Consider the following 22,849-nt stretch of genomic DNA (forward strand, 5'->3'; position numbering starts at 1 on the left):
CTTATATAACATCTATAAATAATGCTCTTCCCTGCTCTCTCTTCACTTTAGGTCAGAGAAGACCACTATTCAATTTCCATAAGTACGGAGGAAATATATTTGTTAAAGCTCCATGTCATCTTTTTGAGAACTAAACCTGCTAATTCCTTATGGTCTCTGTAGCAATTGCCCAATGGCCCCCACCCAAGTTAAGCCGTTGGTATCTTTTAAAATGTTGGCTAAATTCTTGGAGATGCGGAACCATCAGGGAAAACCTGGGGGAATGAAATTGGCTAGTGATGTTAAAATTTTGGTTGTTTAACATTTAACTGAGTTTCAACAACGTGTTAAAGTGCTATCCAAACAGATAATTAGCTAGTGGCTGTGCAGTGGGCTGTCTAAATTTAGCAGCGAAATTAGGTTTAGGGGATGAGAATATGGAAAAAGAAATTTTCTCAAGGGAAACGGTGGTGTCAGCACAGCTGAGGAATGTCACAATAGCTACATTTTGTCAATTATGATCATCATCAGGGGATCTCCCAGAGCGATGCAGGACAAGGTGTATTCATAAATGCATCTTGAGGATAGGTGATAGAAAACCTTGGCTGCAGGAGACAAGCTTACAGGGGACGACAAAGGCAGACAGGCACAGGGAGGGAGGGAAGAGAAAAGGGCTGGAGGGAAAAAGGCACTAGACTGAGCACTGGGAGACTGGATGGGAGGCAGAAGTTAAGAAAGAAAAAAGAGGTGGGCAGGGTGTAGAATGGCTTGTAGCCTTGGAGGTGAGTAAGGCCTTGTAATCCAGCGGGCGGAAGGTGGGAAGACCCTATTGACTGAAAGCCAAGGACAGCGTGGTCTTGGCCGCAAGCATGCATTAGTAGCTGCGACAGGCTAATTTTTGGGCGACTGATCCTTGTTCAGCTTTCCTACTACTGGAACACATTTATGGCTATCTCGTGGAGATGACAGGACCTACATAAAATTAATAGTGTCAGGCCTGCGGACTGGTGTCCTCTGCCTACAATCCGCCGCCCTACGCCGGACAGTCCAAATTGTCCACCCTCCTACTCCCCCCCGCGGAACAGATGTGGCAGTGGCTCCAAGGTCAGGCCGCCGGTACTGTGCGAGGCGGGAGGATGGAGAGGGCAGGGCGGGCAGCCACCTGGGGTGAGCGAGGGTCATGGTGGACCACAGACGCTCTTCTTATAAGGGCAAATGTTTAATACTTCCCGAGGTCGCTTCTCTGCGATCAAAGGGAAACAGGCAAGAAAATAAAACTACACATACGAACATGCAAATGAAACAAAACCAAGGAAAAACACCAACGCACTCGTTGGGGGAAATCCATGGCCTCCTGTTGCCAGTCGCCTGGCGCGGAAAGTGGACAGCCCAGCGGCCAGTGAGAAGCAAGAGCAAGAAAGCAAACCTTCTGAGACCCCTCTCCTCGCCCAGCTCAGCCGACCGTTCTACCAAGCCGCCCTCCCACAGAAAAGAGCAGGAAAAACGCCTGTGGAAACGTGCCTTGGCGAGCGGGGAGTAAGTGGGCTGGGAAGAACGGAGGGATTCGGAGAGCACAGCTGTCCCGGGGAACAGGAAGGAGGAGAAAGTCTCTCCCTTCAGTCCCCCGCGCCCCAACGAGGAGGAAGATTACTAGTCCAGCAGGCTGCGTCCAGCTTCCTACACAGGAACCTTTAGCATGGGCAACGGAAGGGCAGCCCCCTCCTGCCTTTCCCTCCCCACCCCTCCTCGTCCCAGGTCCCCGCCAGAGGGGGAGCGCCACCCGGGAGAGGCGAGGGCCGAGCGTGATTGTCCCGCAGCCCTCGCCTCAGTCAGCGCCGGGGCCTCGGTGGACCCGCTAGGGGTGGAGTGGGCGAGACCATTGGAAAGGCAGGGAAGGGGGGAAACCAGGCAGGAACGAGGGGCGGGGCCGACTAACCTATTCCAGATTTTCCTGTCCCTTTTAAAGCTCTGCTTTGGGAGAAACCCCGTTATCAAAGTGGATGAAAAGAGTTTTTGTGTGTGTGTGTGTGTGTGTTTTTTTAAGGGGAGGAGCATGTGTAGGAGGGCGGGATGAGAGGAGACAGGGCTTGCGCCCGGGGATCAGACGGGAGCTGGAGTTGCGCGGGGAGGGCGGGCGAGTCGGCCGCCGGCTCTGAGGGTCGGCTTCTTTTCCCCCTCTCGCGTGGGGCGGGGTGGTGCGTTCCGAGTTCCCAGGAGTTCGAAGCGGGCGGGTGCCGGGGGGAGGGGAGTGGTGGCGGCGGCGGGCGGCTCCCGCCTCAGCCTCGGCAGTGGCGTCGGCGACGGCGGTGTGGAGGCAGCCGCCAGCGCTCCGCCGAGTGTCAGCCGGCAGCGACGGCGCTAGAGCTGGGAGCTGGGGACGCGCGCACCGGACCTTCCACAGCCTCCGCCCAGAGCCTGAGGAGCCGGGGGGCGGGCGGGAGAGCGGGCCGGGGGGAGGGTGGGGGATGGCGCGGACCCCGCGGCCGGCCCCGCTGTGTCCTGAAGGCGGCAAAGCACAACTTTCCTCCGCTTCTCTCCTCGGAGCCGGGCTCTTGCTGCAGCCCCCGACGCCACCTCCGCTGCTGCTGCTGCTCTTCCCGCTGCTGCTCTTCTCCAGGCTCTGTGGTAGGTGAACCTCGGCGGCCGGCATGGGCTGAGGGAGCCGCCACTGAGGGTGCAGGCGCCGCGGCCGGCTCTGCCAGCCGTTCTTCGGGGCAGCGAGGCGGTTGGCTGTGCGAGCGAGTGCCGAGGACTTTGGTTGGAAACTTTTCGCCGCGCCCGGGGCGAGGCCCTGGAAGGGCCGGGCCAGCGAATGCTGCGCCGGCGGCCCGCTCCCCTCCCCCGCGGCCGCGCGGGTCGCCGTGCGGATGGCCGAGGGTTGGCGATGGTGCTTCGTGCGCCGAACTCCGGGTTTGCTCCGGGGACCGTTACTTCCTCGCTCGTTTCCTGGGAAGCCGAGAGCGCAGACTCGTGGGTTAAGGTGCCGGGATGCACGTTTGCCGCTTTCTTTTTTTCCCGGCGAAACTTGAGCTGTGAGGCCAGAAACACTAGGGACCAGAACCCGACGGAATGAAGCCTCCGGGTCCACTTCTCATGGCCTTCCACCCTGGAGAAGGCATCATTTTAGCCCACCCAGCCGCAGAATCCCCTACACCCAGTTTTTTTCGGTCTTGTGCGCACCCCCCCCGCCCCTACCCCCGCGCCGGCTCTGCCCTGGCAGCTTCTGGATCTCTCTAGTTTGAGCCTCGTCCCTGCCTTCCAGCTTGTGGGACGTCTCTCACGCTGCCCGTGCTTATTTTACCAGCCCCCAGGAACAAGATTTACGTGTTAAATACCTGATTTCATGGACTATGTGCCCCGGCTGTTCTAACCAAAACAGTCACGCGCCTGTTTCCCATCCTTTCTCTCGTGTTGTGTTCCTGTTTTCCTATCATATTTGGGAGTTAGTCTCTGAGTTTTGTTCCCAGGTATGCCAGACCAGAAGCCTACTTATTAAGGATCGTGCTAAAAAAAAAAAAAAAAAAAAAAAAAAAAAAAAAAAAAGTCTGCCTTTCATACAAGAGAAATGGACTTAAGTGGTAATTAATGGAAGGCAGTGATTTGGGAAAATAAGGACACCAGCCTTTGGTGGGAGAGGAGTACCAGAACACTGCGAGACATTATTTGAGGGCTCTTGGTAAGAAAAGTAGAGGGGCAGACCTTAAGCTTGCTCAAAGATTGGTTTTCAGTATTTCGTGAAACGGTAAACTGAAGTTTTACTAGTATTTGTTAAAAGAGATGTGTGCAAATTTCTTGGATAGTGTGATTTAGGAGGAGGAGAATCCTATTACACGGTAGGTGAGTCAAGGTAGTTGCTTATGAGGGAAGCAAAGTTTGCATGATGGGATTGAGTGTCTCTTCTGGGCTGTGAATTTCCACTTCCAGTTTACCACCACGTTTCCAGCACTGTAATGAAATCTGATTTACACAGAGTATAGTATGATAAATGGAGTGTTATTAATTGTACGCTGTTTCTGTATGCCGACTCCCCAGATACTTGATTCCAAGACAAAGTTCTTAATGCTGTATATCTTTTTAAATTGATGCTAGAGTCTAGATTGAATTTGTGTGCTGTTCTATTCCATGAAGGAGAATTGGGGATGTTGCTTACAATTGAGTGACAGGACAGTTGGAGGGGACCTTACGAGTTTACTTTCCTGACTTCGTTTATGTTAAGGACTGAGAGAATATACCTCTACAGAGGCAGATCTGGTTAGGCAAAGCTCTGTGGAAGACCGAAGCCAGGTAGTATGCATAGCTGATACAGGAATTATTTACATGATAGTTTCTTAGTGGTTGTGAAAATGAATTGTTGATTACTTTTTGAAAGAACACATTGGTTTTCCCATGGAAGAAGAAAACACTTTTAAAAAATCTCAATAATGTAGCATTGGAAGGACTTGATATTTTAATTCAGAGCCTAATGTTAAAACTTAAGCAGTGTAGGCAAATGGACTGTGTTTTAAAGCAGGTGTAGTGTTTAGAGTCAACTCTTCTTGTTGTAGAGGTAGACACTAGTTTTGTATTCCTGTGTGCTACTCATTTAAAACAGCTTCCTTTTTTGGCTTATAGTGTTATAACACCCTAATTTGTGAACCCTTATGACGAGTTTTTTCCATCAACCTTTATTTTGGAATTCAGTCTTTGAATAGGGCACAGTTGTTGTGACTTATGGAAGCTTAGTGGTATGGAAGCAAAATTTTCTTCCAGTAAGCTGTTAAGTCTAACAAGTTGTTGATTTAACTCCTGTTAGTTACAGTGACATTCATAGTACTACTTTCGAGGTTTAGCATGTAATTAATATTTGCGTGGAGCTAGTTTTAGAGTTGAAAAGAGTTTTAAGCTTGAAAAAGATGACTATAGCTGATGATCTGTTGATGAGAATGCTTTGTTTTATCACATACAGATTTTTCTTTTTGCTGCTATTTTTGATATTTTGATATGTTTGATATGTAGCGTGGCCTTAACTTTATCGTGTTAATTTAACTGTTAAAAATATCCATCAAAACTGGTGGATCTGATATTCTGAAGGCTATAAAAATGTTTATATCAGACTTGCTGGCCGTTTGTTTTGGGGGTGTGCATTATCTTATTTGGAGAACTGAACTTTTAAAATGAGAATTTTACAGGTTGTCAAATTGCCAGGTTTTTTTTGTTTTGTTTTGTTTTTAAGCTTAAGAAATATAAGTATCAAGGGTGCTGGGCTTACATCATCATCTGACTTGATAAACGTCATTTAATTATGAAATTCTAAGTTTCTTTATGATGGCAATAATCAATTCATAGATGATCAGATTTATCTCACTTTCACTTCTCATTTTTTTTGAGACATAGAGAATATTAGCATGGGTATGGTCATGATCAATAACAAGGTAGACTGACCTTTGTAAGGTCTCATTTGGCTTTGGGATTCTACGCCTCTTTCCATTTTCAGCAAGGTTTCATGTTAAGATGGATGTTTAAAAGAGCACAGAAAAGAAGATCTGATGTGATGTGGAACTTTTAAAAGCACTTTGACTACTTGATAGGCTTGGGAACATAACACACGCATAAGACAGAGTCCTGGCTTCAAGATGCTTATAACTTTGTGATCGACCTAAAGGAAGCATGATTATAGAACAGTTTGGTGTTTATGAGGTATTTTGATTTGCCCGGAAACGGGACAACTAACCCATTAGGTAAACACTTATGAATGTTCAATGAAAAAAAAAAGTCACTTTAAAAAAATCATCTTTTAAAAGATCTTATTGAGATGTCTTCTTCTTTCCCTCCCTGTCCTTCCCTTCCTTCCTCCCTTTCTCTCTCTTTCTAGCTGTAAATCATTGACAAGTTATTTAACCTTGGAAACTTGAAGTTTCTCTTGTTTTAAAAAGAGATTACTACCTTGCTGATAGAGATCTTGTGAGGATTAAATGACAGAATAGACTAAAACACTTAGGAGAATGCATGAAATATAGTAACACTCAAATGTTAGCATTTATTGTATTGCACAGCATAAACTAACTAGGCTGGTATTAGTGATTCTTAAGTTCTACACCGATGTGCTGAATAATTGAGTTTTCAAATTGACTTGCTGTATTTGTACTTTACATCTTTATATTGAGTCTTAGCCCAGTGATCTTCAAATATTTGTTAAATTTATATAAATATACAGAGGATGAGTGTTCAGAATATTAGAATATAGTCAAATTAATTCAATTATATAATTGTATGGAACCTAGTTGACTATTCCCTTAATGATGTCCAGTGCATATTAAGATTTGGCAGTTCCATAAGGTCACTTAGAATGTTAGTGATTATACTGAAGATAGGAGTTGGGAGAAGGGACTCACAATTTGCTTCTGCTTTAAGTTAATGATGGTATCAGTTGGGTTCTGTAGTACATATTGCCTGTATGAGTCTTTCTGCATCCTAAACAGATATTTTTGGAAAGTAACACAAATTTAGAAGCAAGCAGAAAAGATCAAATCTTTCTTTCTTGCAGCTATCTACATCAGAAATAAGAATTGGAAAAGCTGGGCAATTGTGTGTATTAATATATTTTACCTTGTTTATGTCACTTATACTTACATCTATTTACAATTTAGTAATTTGGCAATTCCGATGTATGTTTTGTATGTGTATAGTTAAGGGATAAAACTTATGGGTTATTGTTAATTACTTGAAAATTATTGAAGGGAAGCTTTTTATGACAATCATTGTTAAAAGAGAGCATTTTGACATTATGTAACTTTACCATTAAAAATTAGTGAGTAAATAATACATTGCTATAACGTATTCTGTAATCTTAAAATCTTCATAAAAATTGACAAACTCTACATGGTTTGCAAAGATGAGACAGTTAATATTATTACTATTAATATGTAAATGTAGGTTAAAATCAAGTAACCCTTAAGTCAATAATGAAACTTTAAAGACAGTTTTGTGTACCATACACACAGATCCCAAAAATCTGAGCACCATTAATCTATCATGTTTGATTACTTCATATATTTTTGTCTAAAATGGTCTTTAAATTATTGAATCTATGTTCTTTACTGAATTTTATAAAATTTATGATTTTTATTTATCAGAATAAACTCTGATATAGTTTAATTATTGATTTAACATCTGTTGTGAGGTCGGGCGCCGTCGCTCACGCTTGTAATCCCAGCACTTTGGGAGGCTGATCACTTTAGGACAGATTACTTTAGGTCAGGAGTTTGAGACCAGCCTGGCCAACATGGCGAAACCGTGTCTTTACCAAAAATACAAAAATTAGCTGGGCATGGTGGCAGGACCCTGTAATCCCAGCTACTCCAGAGGCTGAGGCAGGCAAATCGCTTGAACCCCAGGGGGAGGAGGCTGGAGTGAACTCTGACTGTGCCATTGTACTCCAGCCTGGGTGACAGAGCGAGACTCCGTCTCAAAAAAAAAAAAAAAAAAAAAAAATCTGTTATGAAACTTTGTTAAGGGTAGCTTCAAGGTTTTTTCCTAAAAGAGTTACTAACTATAATGTAACCTACCAATTACAAATTTTAATGAGGGCTGCTTCCTATGAGTCTAGATATAGCCGTATTGCAGGTACTAGTTGTTTTAGAAAGGATATCATATACTTATATTGTGAATTTTACCTGTTTTCTTTAGTATAGCATCCAGGAGATTGTTTTTCTTGCAAGACTATTGACTGCCCACCATTCCTTCTGCTAAATAAGATGAGTAGGGAAGACCTGTTGCATTGTGAGTAGATATTCATAAACTGGAATGTGAGCCATGTGTAAAAAACTTTGGTTTCAACTTTAATGATAAAAAAAAAAGATCAAACTTGTTCTTACTTTAAATAGGTTGGCTGTTGCACAGAGTAGAGGCCCTTTAGGCTCTCAGCCTAGGTTTCATCATAAGAAATAAAATAACAGAAAAAGGGAGTGGGCCTGTAAATCGCTATTCTCAAATAGCTAGAGCCTGCAAAGATAGGATGTGTGAGTTAAAATCATAGTTACTAGGGAATCTTTTTCAAAGCAATGTGGCCAGGCCCCACTATGGACTTACTAGATCAACAGTTTTTGTTAAGACGGGTGAGGTTTGGAGTCCAAGGATTGGGACATTTGTATTTTGAAAGACAACATCAGATAATTCTTCTCTCGACAAGTGCTATTTATTATAGCATTTTCATTTATGATTTGACCAAATATTATCAATCTTCTGAAAGAAATGTGCATCACTGTTTTGTTCACTATTTGTATTCCCATGTGCTTGGCATGTAATAGGCACTCATATTTATTTCAAGAGCTTCATGGCGAAATCAAGGTTAGTCCAAACCAGCATGTTTTAATAGAAATATAATGCAAGCCATGTAATTTCAAGTTTTCTTGATGCCACATTTAAAAAAAAGAAGAAATAGGTGAAATTAATCTTAATTTATTTGACACAGTGTAACCAAAATATCATTTCAACGTGCAATTGTTATTAAAAATTGAAATATTTTACATTTTCTTTCATAGTAATTTTTTGAAATCCAGTAGATATATTATACTTATAGATCATTTCAGTTTGGACTAGCCACATTTAATACACTTTGTAGTCAAGTGTGATATTCCTGGTGGCTACCAGTTTGGATAGTTCAAGTCCAGAGCTTTAATTGTCTCTAAAGTGGATTATGCCCTTTTGTGGTCTTTACCCATAAGGCCTAGAATGACGTTGCTCTTCCTTCCTACCTAATCAAATTCTGAAGGTCTTGGTTTAGGATTGACTTTCTCCAGGAAGGCCTCCCTCATCACTTCTTGCATACAATGAGAATGCAATTCTGTTTTCATTTTTTCATGCTTTCAGGTTTAGAACAGTCTTTGTTAAAGTGTTACTGTGAAACCCTAGTCTCAGAAGGTAGGTTTTTGGAAGAAGTACCATGGTTTAATACTTTTGGGAATAGGGAAAGCTAATGATATACCCCCTCATGGAAAGTTACAATGTGAATTAGTTTATTAATGGTCTAAGAAATTCTTCAGTAAAATATCCCATTTCACAAACTAATTAAACAAATTCTTGGGTGTAATATATATTATGTTACAGAAGCTATGTTATGCAGAACACACTATAGGAATGTATTCTTAAAGAGATTTGTACTCTTGATAATTAGAAAAGGTTGATAGACTTAAAGATATTATTTGAGATAGTTCTCCACTGATTTTTCCTTTTAAAACAATTATTTTTCCTCTCTTCAGTTCTATTTCCCATTGCCTCACCCATTTTGAATTTGAGATGTTTGCAGAATTGACTTTCTAGGAGAATAGTAATCTTCTGCTTTGTTATTTCAAAATCAGCTGTATATTATTTACCTGTTTAGCTTAGCAGCTTCTGTGAGTTGTATTGTACTTTATGTGTGACACATCTGACTCTGGAATTGAGTTTTATGAATGAAGTGGGTAAATTTAAGATAGTCTATTTTGTAATGGAAGTATGCTAATATAAAACTATGCAGGACTAGGACTCCAACTAAGTGTCTGAGAACATTATATAGAATGTCAGGAGTGTGCTTGACTGTTCTGTTGCTTCAATTCAGAAGAAAAAAATATTACTGAAATGCTAGTATTGGTAAACTGTAGTAAAATCAATTTAATATAGTAATTATGTGAATTATTCATGATAGATAAGATTGCTGTTACTGAAAATCTTAGGCCCTCGTTTTTGAAGATTATTAATAAGATTTCTAATTTAGTTGTAGCTAGATTCTTAAAGTACTCAGCAACTATGGTGGCTATTTTGAAATTGTGCCTTTTTTTTTTTTTTTTTTTTTGAGATAGAGTCTTACTCTGTCGCCCAGGCTGGAGTGCAGTAGCGCGGTCTCCGCTCACTGCAAGCTCTGCCTCCCGGGTTCAAGCGATTCTCCTGCGTCAGCCTCCCAAGTAACTGGGACTACAGGTGCCTGCCAGCACAGCCAGCTGATTTTTTGTATTTTTAGTAGAGATAGGGTTTCACCGTGTTAGCCAGGACGGTCTCGATCTCCTGACCTCGTGACCTGCTCGCCTTGGCCTCCCAAAGTGCTGGGATTGCAGGCGTGAGCCACCGCGCCCAGCGAAACAGGGCATTGTTTATCAAGCTTGTTTTTCATGTAAAAGAATCTGGGCATTGATATATTTTCATTATATTTGTAGTTAATAGTAAAAATGTTTAAATGTCCTTTCATTATAGACTCAAACTCCCTCCTAATTTGATTTAGAGATAATCATTCATGGTTATACATTTAATTTAATACTGAGTCTAACAATAAACTGCCTAGTTTTTAAAACCTGCTTAGCGATACCCTACCTACTTTATTTTAAATGCAAAATTAAAAAGTGCTTCTCCATTCCTTTAATTTTTTGGAAGAGAGTCAAGTGGAAGAAGGCATATAGCTAACAGTTCTATACTTCTCTTTAAGGGCACAGGGCTAAAACATGATAGCAGCATTTCTCACTAAATCATAAGCCTGCTTATGTTAATGACTACAGCAGTCACTCTAAAATGCTGCATTTCTGCTTGTTAAATTTAAAGGAAGTAAAAAATTACTGCCAACACAATCTTTGAGAAACATGCAAATAATGCAGTTGTATTTAATGTCAGCTTTTATAGTAGTTTCCCCATTCCTGTAAACACTTCTGAGGTTGTAAGTATATGATTATCTTGATGCAGTTTTTCTGCCTAGTTCATATTAAAAGCAGAGTGAGCTTCAATATTGAAATAACAGTAAGGGAATGTCTATTCTTTTTCAAGGTGTTGCATTGTTGATTGTTGTATACTAGTACAGTGCCAAAGGATTTATAATTTTTGTCTTTTAAACTGGTATAGACCCTACAGTTGACTGATTTTGAATAACAAAAAGGCATATCAAGTTTAGAACTAGTAATACTAATTAGCAGGAAATAAGACTATCTAGATTATTGACATTCTTTTCTGTATTTAAGAAAATAAAATTAAGAAATAGATTATGTTGGCAGTTTTCAATGAAAAAAGATTTTCAACTTTTAGATTCTTAAAGTACTCAGCAATTATGGTGGCTATTTTGAAAGTGTACATTGTTTATCAAGCTTGTTTTTCATGTAAAAGGATCTGGACATTGATATATTTTCATTATATTTATAGTTAATAGTAAAAATGTTTAAATATGTAAGTAGAGCTGATGAAATTTGTGTTTGGCATCCCCAAAAGTCCCTTTTCCTTCAAAAGCTTTAATCCTGACAGCATCTCTTTAAATATAAAAACAAATTTCAGGTTCCCTAAGAAAAATACATGGTTTTCTTTGAGGATACTACTGTTGCTTTGCTGCCCTCTACAGTCATCTAAAATAGTCACTCTAGATTTTTCTCCCATCAGATACTTACAATACTTCCCTGACCTATGTATGAACTTTATATTTCAGGAATGGGTTAAGTAATTTTTACTATTACAGTAGAAGTAAAGTTTAGTCACAGTTGATCTATATCTGTCATGCAAAAAAAATAAAAGGACTTAGAGATTTGAGCAAGGGATAAATTGGGGACTACTGAGCAACAACCATGTGCTAGGGAGTATAAAGGATACCACTGTGGAATGAGGCATGTTGGCCCTCTAAAGCTTATGAACTCATGAGTACGATTAATGGCTTATATATAAAATGCTTATATATAAAATGACATTTGTAACAACATGCCGAGTAATATGATATAGTTTACAGAAATATTTGTAAGGACTGGAAGAGTTAAAAATGAGATTTTTGAGCTATGTCTTCAAGAGTTCAGACAGAAAAACAGGGTGGTTTCAAACATACTTAAAACACAAAGCAGGCTGGGTGCGGTGGCTCACGCCTGTAATCCCTTAGAGGCTGAGGCAGGAGGATCGTTTGAACCCAATTCTTTGAGAGCAGCCTGGGCAACATAGTGAGACTTCATCTCTACCAAATTAAGTAAATAAATAAATAAATAAATAAATAACCAGGCATGGTGGAGTCCACCTGTAGTAGCAGCTACTCAGGAGGATAAGGTGGGAGGATTGCTTGAGCCCGAAAGGTGGAGGCTGTAGTGAGCTAAGATTTTGCCTCTCTGTATTCCATCCTGGACAGTAGGGCAAGACTGTGTCTCACCAAAAAAACCAAAAAACAAAACAACCCCACGACCCTACAAAGCATCTGTTACATAGAAAGGACTCTGCTAGGCTCCTTGGAGTCTTTGCCCCAAGAAATGTAAAACTTAATTGTCAGGACATTGGAATGAAAGATGTTTTTCTCTGTGTATATGTGTGTGTGTTTGTGTGTGTGTATTAAACCCAGTTCTCTGCCTCTTTCCTCCCCTGTTAAATTGGCTCAATAATATTGTCTTCACAGAATTGCTATGAAATTAAATTGCAATAAAGTGCTATATGTAAATACAACAAACAATACAGTGAACAAAAATGACTTGTCTTATGTTAGAAATTTAAACAACGTATTGTCGGATTATAGAAAGAGGACCAATTTAGGGATGGAAGAAGACTTAGAGGAGTTAATTTTCCAGCTGAATCTTGAAGGAATAGCTTAGATTTCCATTTGTGAGGGAAGGTCAATGAAAAAGAGGGTGTTCAATTTAAAAAGACCACTGAGATGAGGACTCTAGAAGGAATTAGTGTTCCCATGTAACTCAAGCATGAACTTTATGGAGGGAAGTCATGGATTTTTAAATACTTTGCTGAGGAGGTTAGACTGTGGTAACCACTGAGGAGCTTTTGAAGGCGGGTAACTGTTGAGTCCATCCATGACTTGATAGATTGTATAGCTCTGACAGAAATGTAAAGGATATATTGGAGCTATGACAAGACGAGGAACTTTGGAAGGCAGGTAACTGTTGAGTCCATCCATGACTTGATAGATTGTATAGCTCTGGCAGAAATGTAAAAGATTTATTGGAGCTATGACAGACAAGTGAAGGTGACAACCATTGTGATGTTCCATGGAAAGAGAGGATTACAGAGATAAATGGCAATTTTGCAAAGGGATTTGAAGGGAGGCTTGGATCTGAGAAGTAGATGATACGGTGTTTGGATATCATTGTGGGTGAGGAAGGAGGAGTTAGATATGAACCAACTTGGAATAACTAGGGATAACTAGGAAAGGATGATGAGATGATTGATTAGTCAATCCAGTAAGGTTTCACATGTATTTGTGGTGCAGTTTTGAGCTGTAGCTGGAAATTAGTGAGAGGTGGGGATAGGAGGGTGAGGCACGAGGGGTAGGAGGTAGGTTGTGAAAATGGGAATTATCAGGATTGAGGTATTTGCATTGGATAAGCTGTTTCAGAGAGAGAAGGGAACACAGGCAGAAGAGAGACGGGGGAGAAGAAAGAAAAGTGGAAAGAGGGAAGGGAATAGTGGATGGGGCCAGAAATTTTTTTTAGATGGAGGTATTTTGATTGGATAAGCTATCAGAGGGAGAGAGGAGAAAAATACAAGGAAAAATCTTAGTTGATAAATAAATGAATACATTTAGTAGAGGTGAGGGCATTCATGACTCTTAGTAATTTTAGTAAAAGTGGTTAGGAGAAAAATGTCACATCTTAAAGCAGGGGTCACCAACTTTTTTGGCACCAGGGACTAGTTTTGCAGAAGACAGTTTTCCCATGGACTGGGGTTAGGGGAAGTGGATGGTTTTGGGATAATTGAAGTGCATTACATTTATTGTGTAGTTTATTTATTATTATTACGTTGTAATATATAATGAAATAATTATACAGCTCACTGTAATGTAGAATCAGTGGGAGCCCAAAGCTTGTTTTCCTGCAACTAGACAGTCCCGTCTGGGGGTGATGGGAGATAGTGACAGATCATCAGGCATTAGATTCTTGTAAGGAGTGCACAACCTAGATAATCACATGTGCAATTCTCAGCAGGGTTCGTGTTCCTATGAGAATCTAATGCTGCTGCTGATCTGATAAGAGGCAGAGCTCAGGCGGTAATACAAGCAATGGGGAGCAGTTGTAAATACAGATAAGAGATGGGGAGTGACTAGTAAATACACATGAAGCTTCACGTGCTTGCCCACCAGTCACTTGCTGCTGTGCAGTCCAGTTCCTCACAGGCCACTGACTCGTACAGGGGTTGGAGACTCCTGTCTTAAAGGATTAAGAAATGACAGGGTAGTGAAGAAGTAGAGTAGGGACAACTCTTGGGAAAGAAAGGAAAGAGAAAAAAGTAATTTGTGAGGGAAAAAGACTATGTCAGTTGTTATGGACTGAAAGTTTGTGTTCCCCTTCTCCCCCAAATCCATATGTTGAGCTCCCAACCTTCAGTATGATGGTATTAGGGGGCATAGGGCCTTTGGGAAGTAATTAGGTTTAGATGAGGTCAGGAGGGTAGAGCCTCATGATGTGATTAGTGTCCTTATAAGAAGAGGAAGACACTAGAGCTGTTTCTCTCCATCATACAAGGATATAGCAGAAAAGCAGGCATCTGCATGCCAGGAAGAGGGCCGTCACCAGGAACCTGATAATGCTGACACCCTTGTCTCAGACTTTTATGCCCCAGAGCTGTAAGAAAGAGTATAAGCCAGCTAGTCTATGGTATTTCGTTACAGCAGCCCAAGCCAAGACATCAGTCAAGGTTTTATTCACAAACATCAGAAACTTATCCCATGGTTAAAAGACAGTTTTTTGAAAGATAATTGGATGCTTCAGGTATGGAAATCAAGAACTGAAAGAAGGTAGGCATCTAGAACTATATCCAGAACCATAGCTAAGATACTATATTGAGGGTCAGTTTGTCAAGGTCATTACCTGCTCTCTCCTGGATGGTGGATATTATAGCCTTGTCTCTGACACTGGCATTACTGCTCATAGAAACTGGATGTTGTTGTTGCCATAGCCCAAGAAAATATATTGTCTGGAAGTGTCCACTGTAGAAAGTTGAAAAACTTTTTAAAAAAAATTTATATGATGAGACTTCTGTGTCTTTGGGAGAGAAACAGGAGAAGCTCATTGATATGGTAAGGTCAAGGAAAAGAGATAAGTGGAAACATTAAAAAAATAGATGAGAGAGGCTGGTATTAGAAATGGAAGACACTTCTTTCTACTAGATAAGGAAGAGAACATGATAGGTGAAGATGTTGAGACCCTTCTAGGTGTGAGAGGGAAGTTAGGTGTGAGAGGGAAGTTACAAAAAGGTTTTGTTCTTTAGTGATTTAAGTGATAAACTTTTAGAATGAGCGTGGAGTGATGTTGGGACTTAGAATAGAACCTGTGGTGAAAAATGGAATAAGACATCGACTAAGAATGAATGAAATGAGTCAGTATTGAAGGCATGAATTAGCATAACATGAACTTGTGAAACGTGAAAGATGGTGTGGAGGTAGTAGTAAGTTTATGTTGGTGGCTGTTAATATTTAATTGAGCACTAGGTCTACCAGAGACTGTTCTAGGTACTGTGAAAGACTAACCGATAAAGAACAAAATGTGTTCTGGGAACCAGTTGGGTTTATGTATGGAAAGAAGTAGAATAGAGTCAGACCGAGTGCTTTTTTGAATATGATGTGATAGGGTGTCTGAAAGTTTGAGAACAGAGGGGTGATATAAGGAAGGTAGGATTTAAGAAATACAGATATTATTGAGGCCTGAATTAGGGTTGTAATGGTAGAAAGGAAGGGAAAGGTTTAGAAACGAGATAATTAAAAGGTAAAATAATACTTCTTAATGATTTTAGGATATAAGAAATGGAGGAAAATCAGTGATTTTGGAGTTTTCAGACAGATAGTGCTTATGACAATTCACACTCCCACCAGTAGTGTTAGAGAGTTTCAGTTGCTCTACATCCTCACCAGTCCTTTGTAAAATGAGTATTTTTCTTTTAACCATTCTGGTCAGCATGTAATGGTGATGATGATTTTAATTTGTAATTCCCTGATGATTGAGATTTAAGATTATGGGCCATTTGAATATCCTCTTTTGTGAAGTGCCTGTTCATTCTTTATCCTTTTTACTCAGTTAGGTTGTCTTTCATGTTTTTATGGGTTCCTAGGAATTGTTTATATGTGCTAAATATGAACCCTTTGTTAATCATATGTATTGCAAATATTTTCTACCCTGGCCATTTTACTCTATGAATGGTTTCTGTTAATAAAAAGCAGTTCCTTCATATCTATCTGTGTAGTCAAAACCAGTCTTTTTCTTTACAATTAATTTGTTGTGTTTTTGTTTACGACATCTTTCTCTAGCACACCATCATGAATTTTTTTTCTGCTCGAATCTTTGTTATTTACCTTTACTGTAGTACATCTAAAGTTTATTTTTGTGATTATATAAGATAGGGTTCATATTTTTTCCCCCATTTACTAATCAGCCATCACCATTTATGGAAAAGACTCTCTGCTGTACAATGCTGGTTTTATAAATCAAGTAGCCATATATGCCTGGGGTTTTTTTGGACTCTGTTCCAGTGGTCCATTTTTCTATCTTTGTACAAGTATCATAATGTCTCATTATAGCTTTATAATAGATCCTCATATTGGGTGGAGTAAGCTCTCCTATTCAGGTTTATTGTACTTGGTCTTGTTCCTTTTTCCTTTCCACATAAAATTTAGTGGCAGTTTATTAATCTTCATAAAAAGCCTGCAGGATATTTAGTGGGAGTTCATTAAATTTATATGGATTAATGTGGGGCTAGATTTGGCATCAAATACTGAGTCTTCCAATCCATGAACCTAGTTTATCTCTCTATTTATTGAGGTTTTCCTTAAATGAAACTTTCTGGTTTGTTCTGTGTGTAGAAGTCTTATATAACTACAAATTTTAGATTAAACTTAATCTGATTTTAATTATAGATTTATTTCAAGTTTTTTGGCTTTTTGATGTTATAAGTAATATTTATAAAATGTTTTCTCACTGTTGTGGGCATGTAAAATGCAATGCATTTTGGTACTGTGACCTTATGTAAAGAGACCTTGCTTAATTTCACTTATTTATAATACTTTGTGGAATCTTTTGGATTTTCCGTCTATATAAGCATTCCATCTACGATGATGAAGCCCTGTTTCTCTTCAATGATTGTATTGTTTTTCTTTTCCTTTGCCTTATTGCAGTGACTATTGCAGTGACTAGGACCTCCAGTATGATGTTGAAGTGGTGACTACAAGCATTGTTACATGTGTAATCTCAGAGGTAAAAGTGTTCAGTATTTCAAAATTACGTATTTTTTTTTGTAGTGTTTTAAAAAAACAGAAGACGCCAGGCCAGGTGCTGTGGCTCACGCCTGTAATCCCAGCACTTTGGGAGACCAAGGCACGTGGATCACTGGAGGTCAGGAGTTCAAGACTAGCCTGGCCAACATGGCGAAATCCTGTCTCTACTAAAAATACAAAAATTAGCCTAGTGTGGTGGCGCACACCTGTAATCCCAGCTACCTGGGACACTGAGGCAGGATAATCACTTGAGCCCAGGAGGTGGAGATTGCAGTAAGCGGAAATTGTGCCACTGTACTCCAGCCTGAGCAACAGAGCCAGACTCTGTCTCAAAAAAATAATAAATAAAATTAAAAAAAATAAATAAAAGCCTTTTTAAAAATTTATTTTAATTTTTTTTTTTTTTTTTTTTTGAGACAGAGTCGTCTTCTGTTGCCCAGGCTGGAGTGCAATGTCACTACCCCAGCTCACTGCAACTTCCGACTCCCGGGTTCAAGTGATTCTCCTGCCTCAGTCTCCTGAGTAGCTGGGATTACAGGCGCCCGCCATCATGCCCGGCAAATTTTTGTGTTTTTAGTAGAGACAGTGTTTCACCATGTTGGGCAGGCTTGTCTTGAACTCCTGACCTCGAGCAGTCCACCTACCTCAGCCTCCCAAAGTGTTGGGATTACAGGTGTGAGCCACTGTGCCTGGCAGAAGAAGCCTTTTTCTCAGGTTAGGGAGGTACTATAGTTTTGGATATTTGACTGCCAAGCCTCATGTTGAAATTTGATCCTCAGGGTTGGAGGTGGGGTCTGTTGGAAGGTGTTTTTGTTGCAGGGCAGATCCCCTGATGAATAGAGTAATGCTCTCCCTCGGGTGGTAGAGGGAGATGAGTGAGTTCTCACTCTTATTAATTCCTGCAAGAGCTGGTTGTTAAAAAGAGTCTGGCACCTCCTCTCTAACTTTGTTGCTTCCCCTCTTGCCATGTGATCTCTGCACACACCATCTGTCCTTTGCCTTCTGCATGAATAAGAATGTCCTAAGGTTCTCATCAGATACCCGGTCCTAAACTTTTTCAGGTATCAGAATTGTGAGCCAAATAAACCTTTTTTCTTTATAAATTACCCAGTCTCAGGTATTCCTTTATTGCAACACAAAATGGACTAAAGCAGGGAGTTTCTTTCTGTTCCTATTTTTTCCAAGAATTTTTATCGTGACTGGGTACTTAATTTTATCAAATGTTTTATCTTAAAGTTGAGGATATGATTTTTTCCCCATTTTTAAAATAATGTGGTAAATTACATCCTATGGGCCCAACATGCTTCTTCTATACAGCTCTACTGATGGTGAATTACATTTATAAAAATATTAACCATTATTGTGTTTCTGGAGTAATCTCAGTTTGTTTTTGATGAATATATCCTTTATTATATCACTGGATTCTATTTGCTGTTTTATTTTCTTTCCACCTATGTTAATGAACTGCATTGGCCTCAAATTTTTCTTTCTTAAAATGCTTTTGCCACCTTTTGGTGTCAGGGCTATGCTGGACTCATTAAAAAGTTGGGAAGTGTTCATCTTTTTTTTTTTTGTCTTGTGTAAGAGTTTAAGATTGATAATTTTTTTCTTTGTTTTGCAGAATTCATCTGAGCATGTAGTTTTCTTTTTAAGGGAAGGATTTTTAATTACAGATTTAACATTTTAGTAACTATAGTATTAGATTGATGGTGAATTTTTTAGTTTTACCTCTTATATTCAGCTCTATGATCCATTTTGATATAAATTTTTTATGTGGTGGAAGGAAAGAGTCTAACATCATTTTTTAATATGGATATCTGGTTGTTGCAGGAACATTTGTTGAAAAGATTATTCTTTCTTCCATTGAATTGACTTGGTACTCTTCGAAAATAAATTGATGATAAATGTGATGGTTTATTTCTGGACTCAGTACTGTTCTGTTGATTCATATATCTTATTCTAGTGTCACATAGTTTTGATTCGTTTCAGTCATACAGTTTTAATCACTGTAGTTTTGAAGAGAGTCTTGAAATTGGGCATTGTTCGTCCTCCGATTTTATTTTTTCAAGTTTGTTTGGTTATTACTAGTTTCCATATAAATTTCAGGTTTAATTTGTCAGTTTCAGCAATTGTGCCAGGTAGGATTTGGATAAGAGAGTATGTTGAATCTGTAGATTAGTTTGGAGACTGTTGCCATTTTAACAGTATTAAGTCTGTTGATACATGAACATGGGATAAGTTTACATTTATTTAGGCTTTCTTTAATTTCTTTTAACATAGTTTCATAATTTTCAGTGTAAGCTTTACATTGTTGAATTTTTTCATATTTACTTTTGTTGGTATTGTCAGTGGCATTGCTTTCTTAATTTCATTTTTGGATTGTTTATTCCTAGTCTTTAGAAATGCAGTTGAATTTTGTGTATTGATCTTGTATCCTTCAACCCTGATGAACTGTTGTATTAGTTCTAATAGACTCTTCCTCCTGAAATATCTTTTCAGTCCCCTCTCCCAAGACAATGCAACACTGTTCACGTTAAAGGAGAAATACTTAAAGGAATTCCGTTTTATCACAGAGCATATACAGAAGGATGCATTTGGAGCTGAGAGTCAATACATTGATAATGTACACATTTCCATAGTGTGAATGTATTTTAAAAGTGTTCATGCACAAGATTAGAAGCTAAGTATTATGTGTGTGGTTTTTTGATTTTTTTTTTTTTGAGACGGAGTTTCGCTCTTGTTGCGCAATGTTGCCTAAGCTGGAGTGCAATGGCGTGATCTCGGCTCACTACAACCTCCGCCCTCCGGGTTCAAGCGGTTCTCTTACCCCAGCCTCCTAAGTAACTAGGATTACAGGCATGTGCCACCACGCCCGGATAATTTTTTTAAATTAGAAACGGGGTTTCACCGTGTTAGCCAGGCTGGCCTCGAACTTCTAACCTCAGGTGATCTGCCTGCCTCAGCCTCCCAAAGTGCTGGGATTACAGGCATGAACCACCGTGCCTGGCCTTATGTATCTCTTAAACCAAATGAAATGAAAAACTGTTTATATTATTGCCTTTCTAGAAACTTTGAGAGTTATACATATTAATTCATGTAACTAAAACATGTAAATATTTAGTGGATGGAATGTAAAAACAATGTAAACAATTGTTTTAAAACCTCTCTTAGTCTGTTTTTAGTGTGTCATAACTTGCATTGACTTGTCACTTATGTGAAACACTTATTCTGTGGATGCTGATCTACTGCTTTAGGATATCAAAATGTGACAATTACTTTATTTCATTGGATATAAATTGTCATTGATTAAAAGATACGATTTTATTAAGGAAAGGAAAAGACAACAAAAACAAACTGACAATACTTTTGTATCACTTATAATTTTTATTTTACATATTTTGACTTATTTTATATTTACTATACTTTTATTTCATACAAGGAAGGAAAAGACAAAACAAAAAACTATGACAATTTTATATCACTTGTAATTTTTATTTTATGTGTATTGACTTATTTCATATTTACTATACTTTTATACTTGTCAATATTTCACCCATAGGCATAGTTTTAAAAATCATCATAATTTGTGTGCATACATGAAAATGGAAATTTAAGTGGATAATATTTAAGGTACTCCTATTTTTAATATTCGGAGTCTTACTTTTTTGTATTGCTTTTTGCCTTTCTGTACTTTTTCCTCAGTGCTATGAGGAGTTATTTGATGCTGTCTTTCATAAAATATACGTTAAAAGATCACCAAGACTACCCTCAGATTCAGTAATTCTGGGCCTTGCAGGACTCAGAAGAGTCATAAGCAAGGCTATGATTTATGACATATAAAGGATACCAAGCACAGTCAGCAGTGGGGCCTGAGGCAAAGTCTTGGAAAAACCAGGAACAAGATTCCACAGTCCTTTTCCAGAGTCACACAAGATGGATTCAGTTCCCTCAGGAACAAGTTGTGACATTTATGAAATGTTACCAACCATAGAAGCTCTTTAGAGACTAGTGACCCAGTGAACAGAGTTTTCATTTGGGGCTGATAATGAGGGTACTCCCTGCCTAACATATACCCATATTCCAGACTCCTAGAAGGAAAGTAGTTATTCAGCGTAAACCATATTTGAACAAAGAGTGTTCTAGTCTAGATTCTTCCTTTTCTAGATGAGGAAGGTGAAACCTATTGTTTTTATAATTGTCCTTTTCTTTGGTTTTAATCTGTAAAGTTATCTGGATTTAGAACAGAGAAGAAAAAAATACATCTAAACTAACACTGATTCTAGGACCTTTGAGCAGAGTGCAAGTCTGAACATCTTCCCTGTTTTTGTTCATGTTATCACTACTGTTGTTGTGGGTACTATGCCAAATTTAGTGCAGTAGTTTCTCATATGAGTTTCCTAGGGCTTCTGTAACACATTATCATAAACTAGTGACTTAAATATATTCTCACACAGTTCTAAAGCGCAGAAGTCCGTAATTTGTGCTATTTCAAAATCAAACTGTGTTCCTTCCAGAGGCTCTAAGGGAGATTTTGTTCTGTGCTTCTTTCAGCTTTGGTGGCTACAGACATTCCTTGGCTTGTGGCTGCATAACTCCAGTCTTTTCCTGGCCTTCTCATCTCTCTGACTTCACTCTGTGTATTTTCTGTAAGGACACGTGTCATTGGATTTGGGATCTACCTATATAATCCACTGTCATCTCATCCTGAGATCTTTAACTTAATTGCATCTTCAGAGACTCCTTTTTCCAAATAAGATAACAGGTTCATTTCACCTAATTACTCTTTCTGCATCTGTGCTCTCTTTTTTTCCAGTACAGTAGAACTGTTAGACCAGTTTTCCTATTTACTCTTGCTAATTTTTTGACTTCCTCCATTTTCAACCACCAATATTCTGTTTCTCCTCCTGATTATAGTTTGAGCTCCCCAAGGTAAGGAGCATGCTTCATCTCCTTTGTCCTTCCTCAGCATAAATGCCTGGCCCATTCAGGTAGGTTGTTAAATACATGTTAGTTTAAAAAAAAAAAATGGATGAGCAAACACACTTAATTAAGAACTTGCCTTTCTGGGCTTATCTCCTGTCATTTTGTTACTGATACTTGGATTTTTCTGAGTTTCATAAACTTTCCTTGTATTTTTCTGTTTCTGTGAGTCTCTTTGCTTTTGTTTTTCCTTTAGTGCCTTTACCCTGCCTGGAAAATCCCACCTCACCTAACATCCAGCATAAGTGCTACTGATCTCCTACAGCTTACCCAGACAAAATTAGAGTCACTAGTTTAGTTGTAGCTGAAAGAAAATATTACTTTCTAGATGTAGCTTTTCTTACTCTACACACTTCTCTCATTCCTTTTCCTAAGTATCTTTTTAAGTTTGTACTCTTATCTAGGAGGCTCTCATAAGGATAATATGTCCCCATTTGCCTTGGAATATCTAGGTTTACAACTATTGCGGTACAATTATTAATAATGTTTCTCTAAACAATATTTTGGCTTGGTTAACAAATTACGTGGTCGCTGTAGCCATAATGTTCATTGCCTTGTATGTCTTATTTTCTAGATTATCAGTTCTTGGAAGTTGTAGCTATACCATCTTCTGTGTTGTAGAACATAGTATTAATACGTTATATTCCGTCAGTGAAACTCAATAAATATTTGAACACTTAATATGTGCTATGCATCCTGTATTTTGCCTATATTAGCACTCTCTTT

The 22,849-nt window shown here is 39.2% G+C and overlaps 1 protein-coding gene across 5 annotated transcripts in view; it reads left to right on the forward strand.

Annotated features, from left to right (window-relative positions):
- Positions 1 to 2,118: 2,118 nt before the first annotated feature.
- Positions 2,119 to 22,849, forward strand: part of NECTIN3 (nectin cell adhesion molecule 3) — a 126,807-nt gene continuing 106,076 nt past the window's right edge. For 3 of the 5 annotated variants that reach the window (XM_030940788.1, XM_030940803.1, XM_030940778.1), the window contains exon 1: positions 2,119 to 2,604. In XM_030940788.1, the coding sequence (XP_030796648.1) occupies positions 2,445 to 2,604 (160 nt within the window). In that variant the 5' untranslated portion in view covers positions 2,119 to 2,444. Of the gene's footprint in view, positions 2,605 to 2,747; positions 2,950 to 17,068; positions 17,124 to 22,849 lie in introns of those variants that run through there. The other 2 variants (XM_010361080.2, XM_030940796.1) reach the window with 2 other exon arrangements.

This window comes from Rhinopithecus roxellana, chromosome 1 (assembly GCF_007565055.1).
Source record: "Rhinopithecus roxellana isolate Shanxi Qingling chromosome 1, ASM756505v1, whole genome shotgun sequence".
In the NCBI taxonomy this organism is placed as follows: Eukaryota; Metazoa; Chordata; class Mammalia; order Primates; family Cercopithecidae; genus Rhinopithecus; species Rhinopithecus roxellana.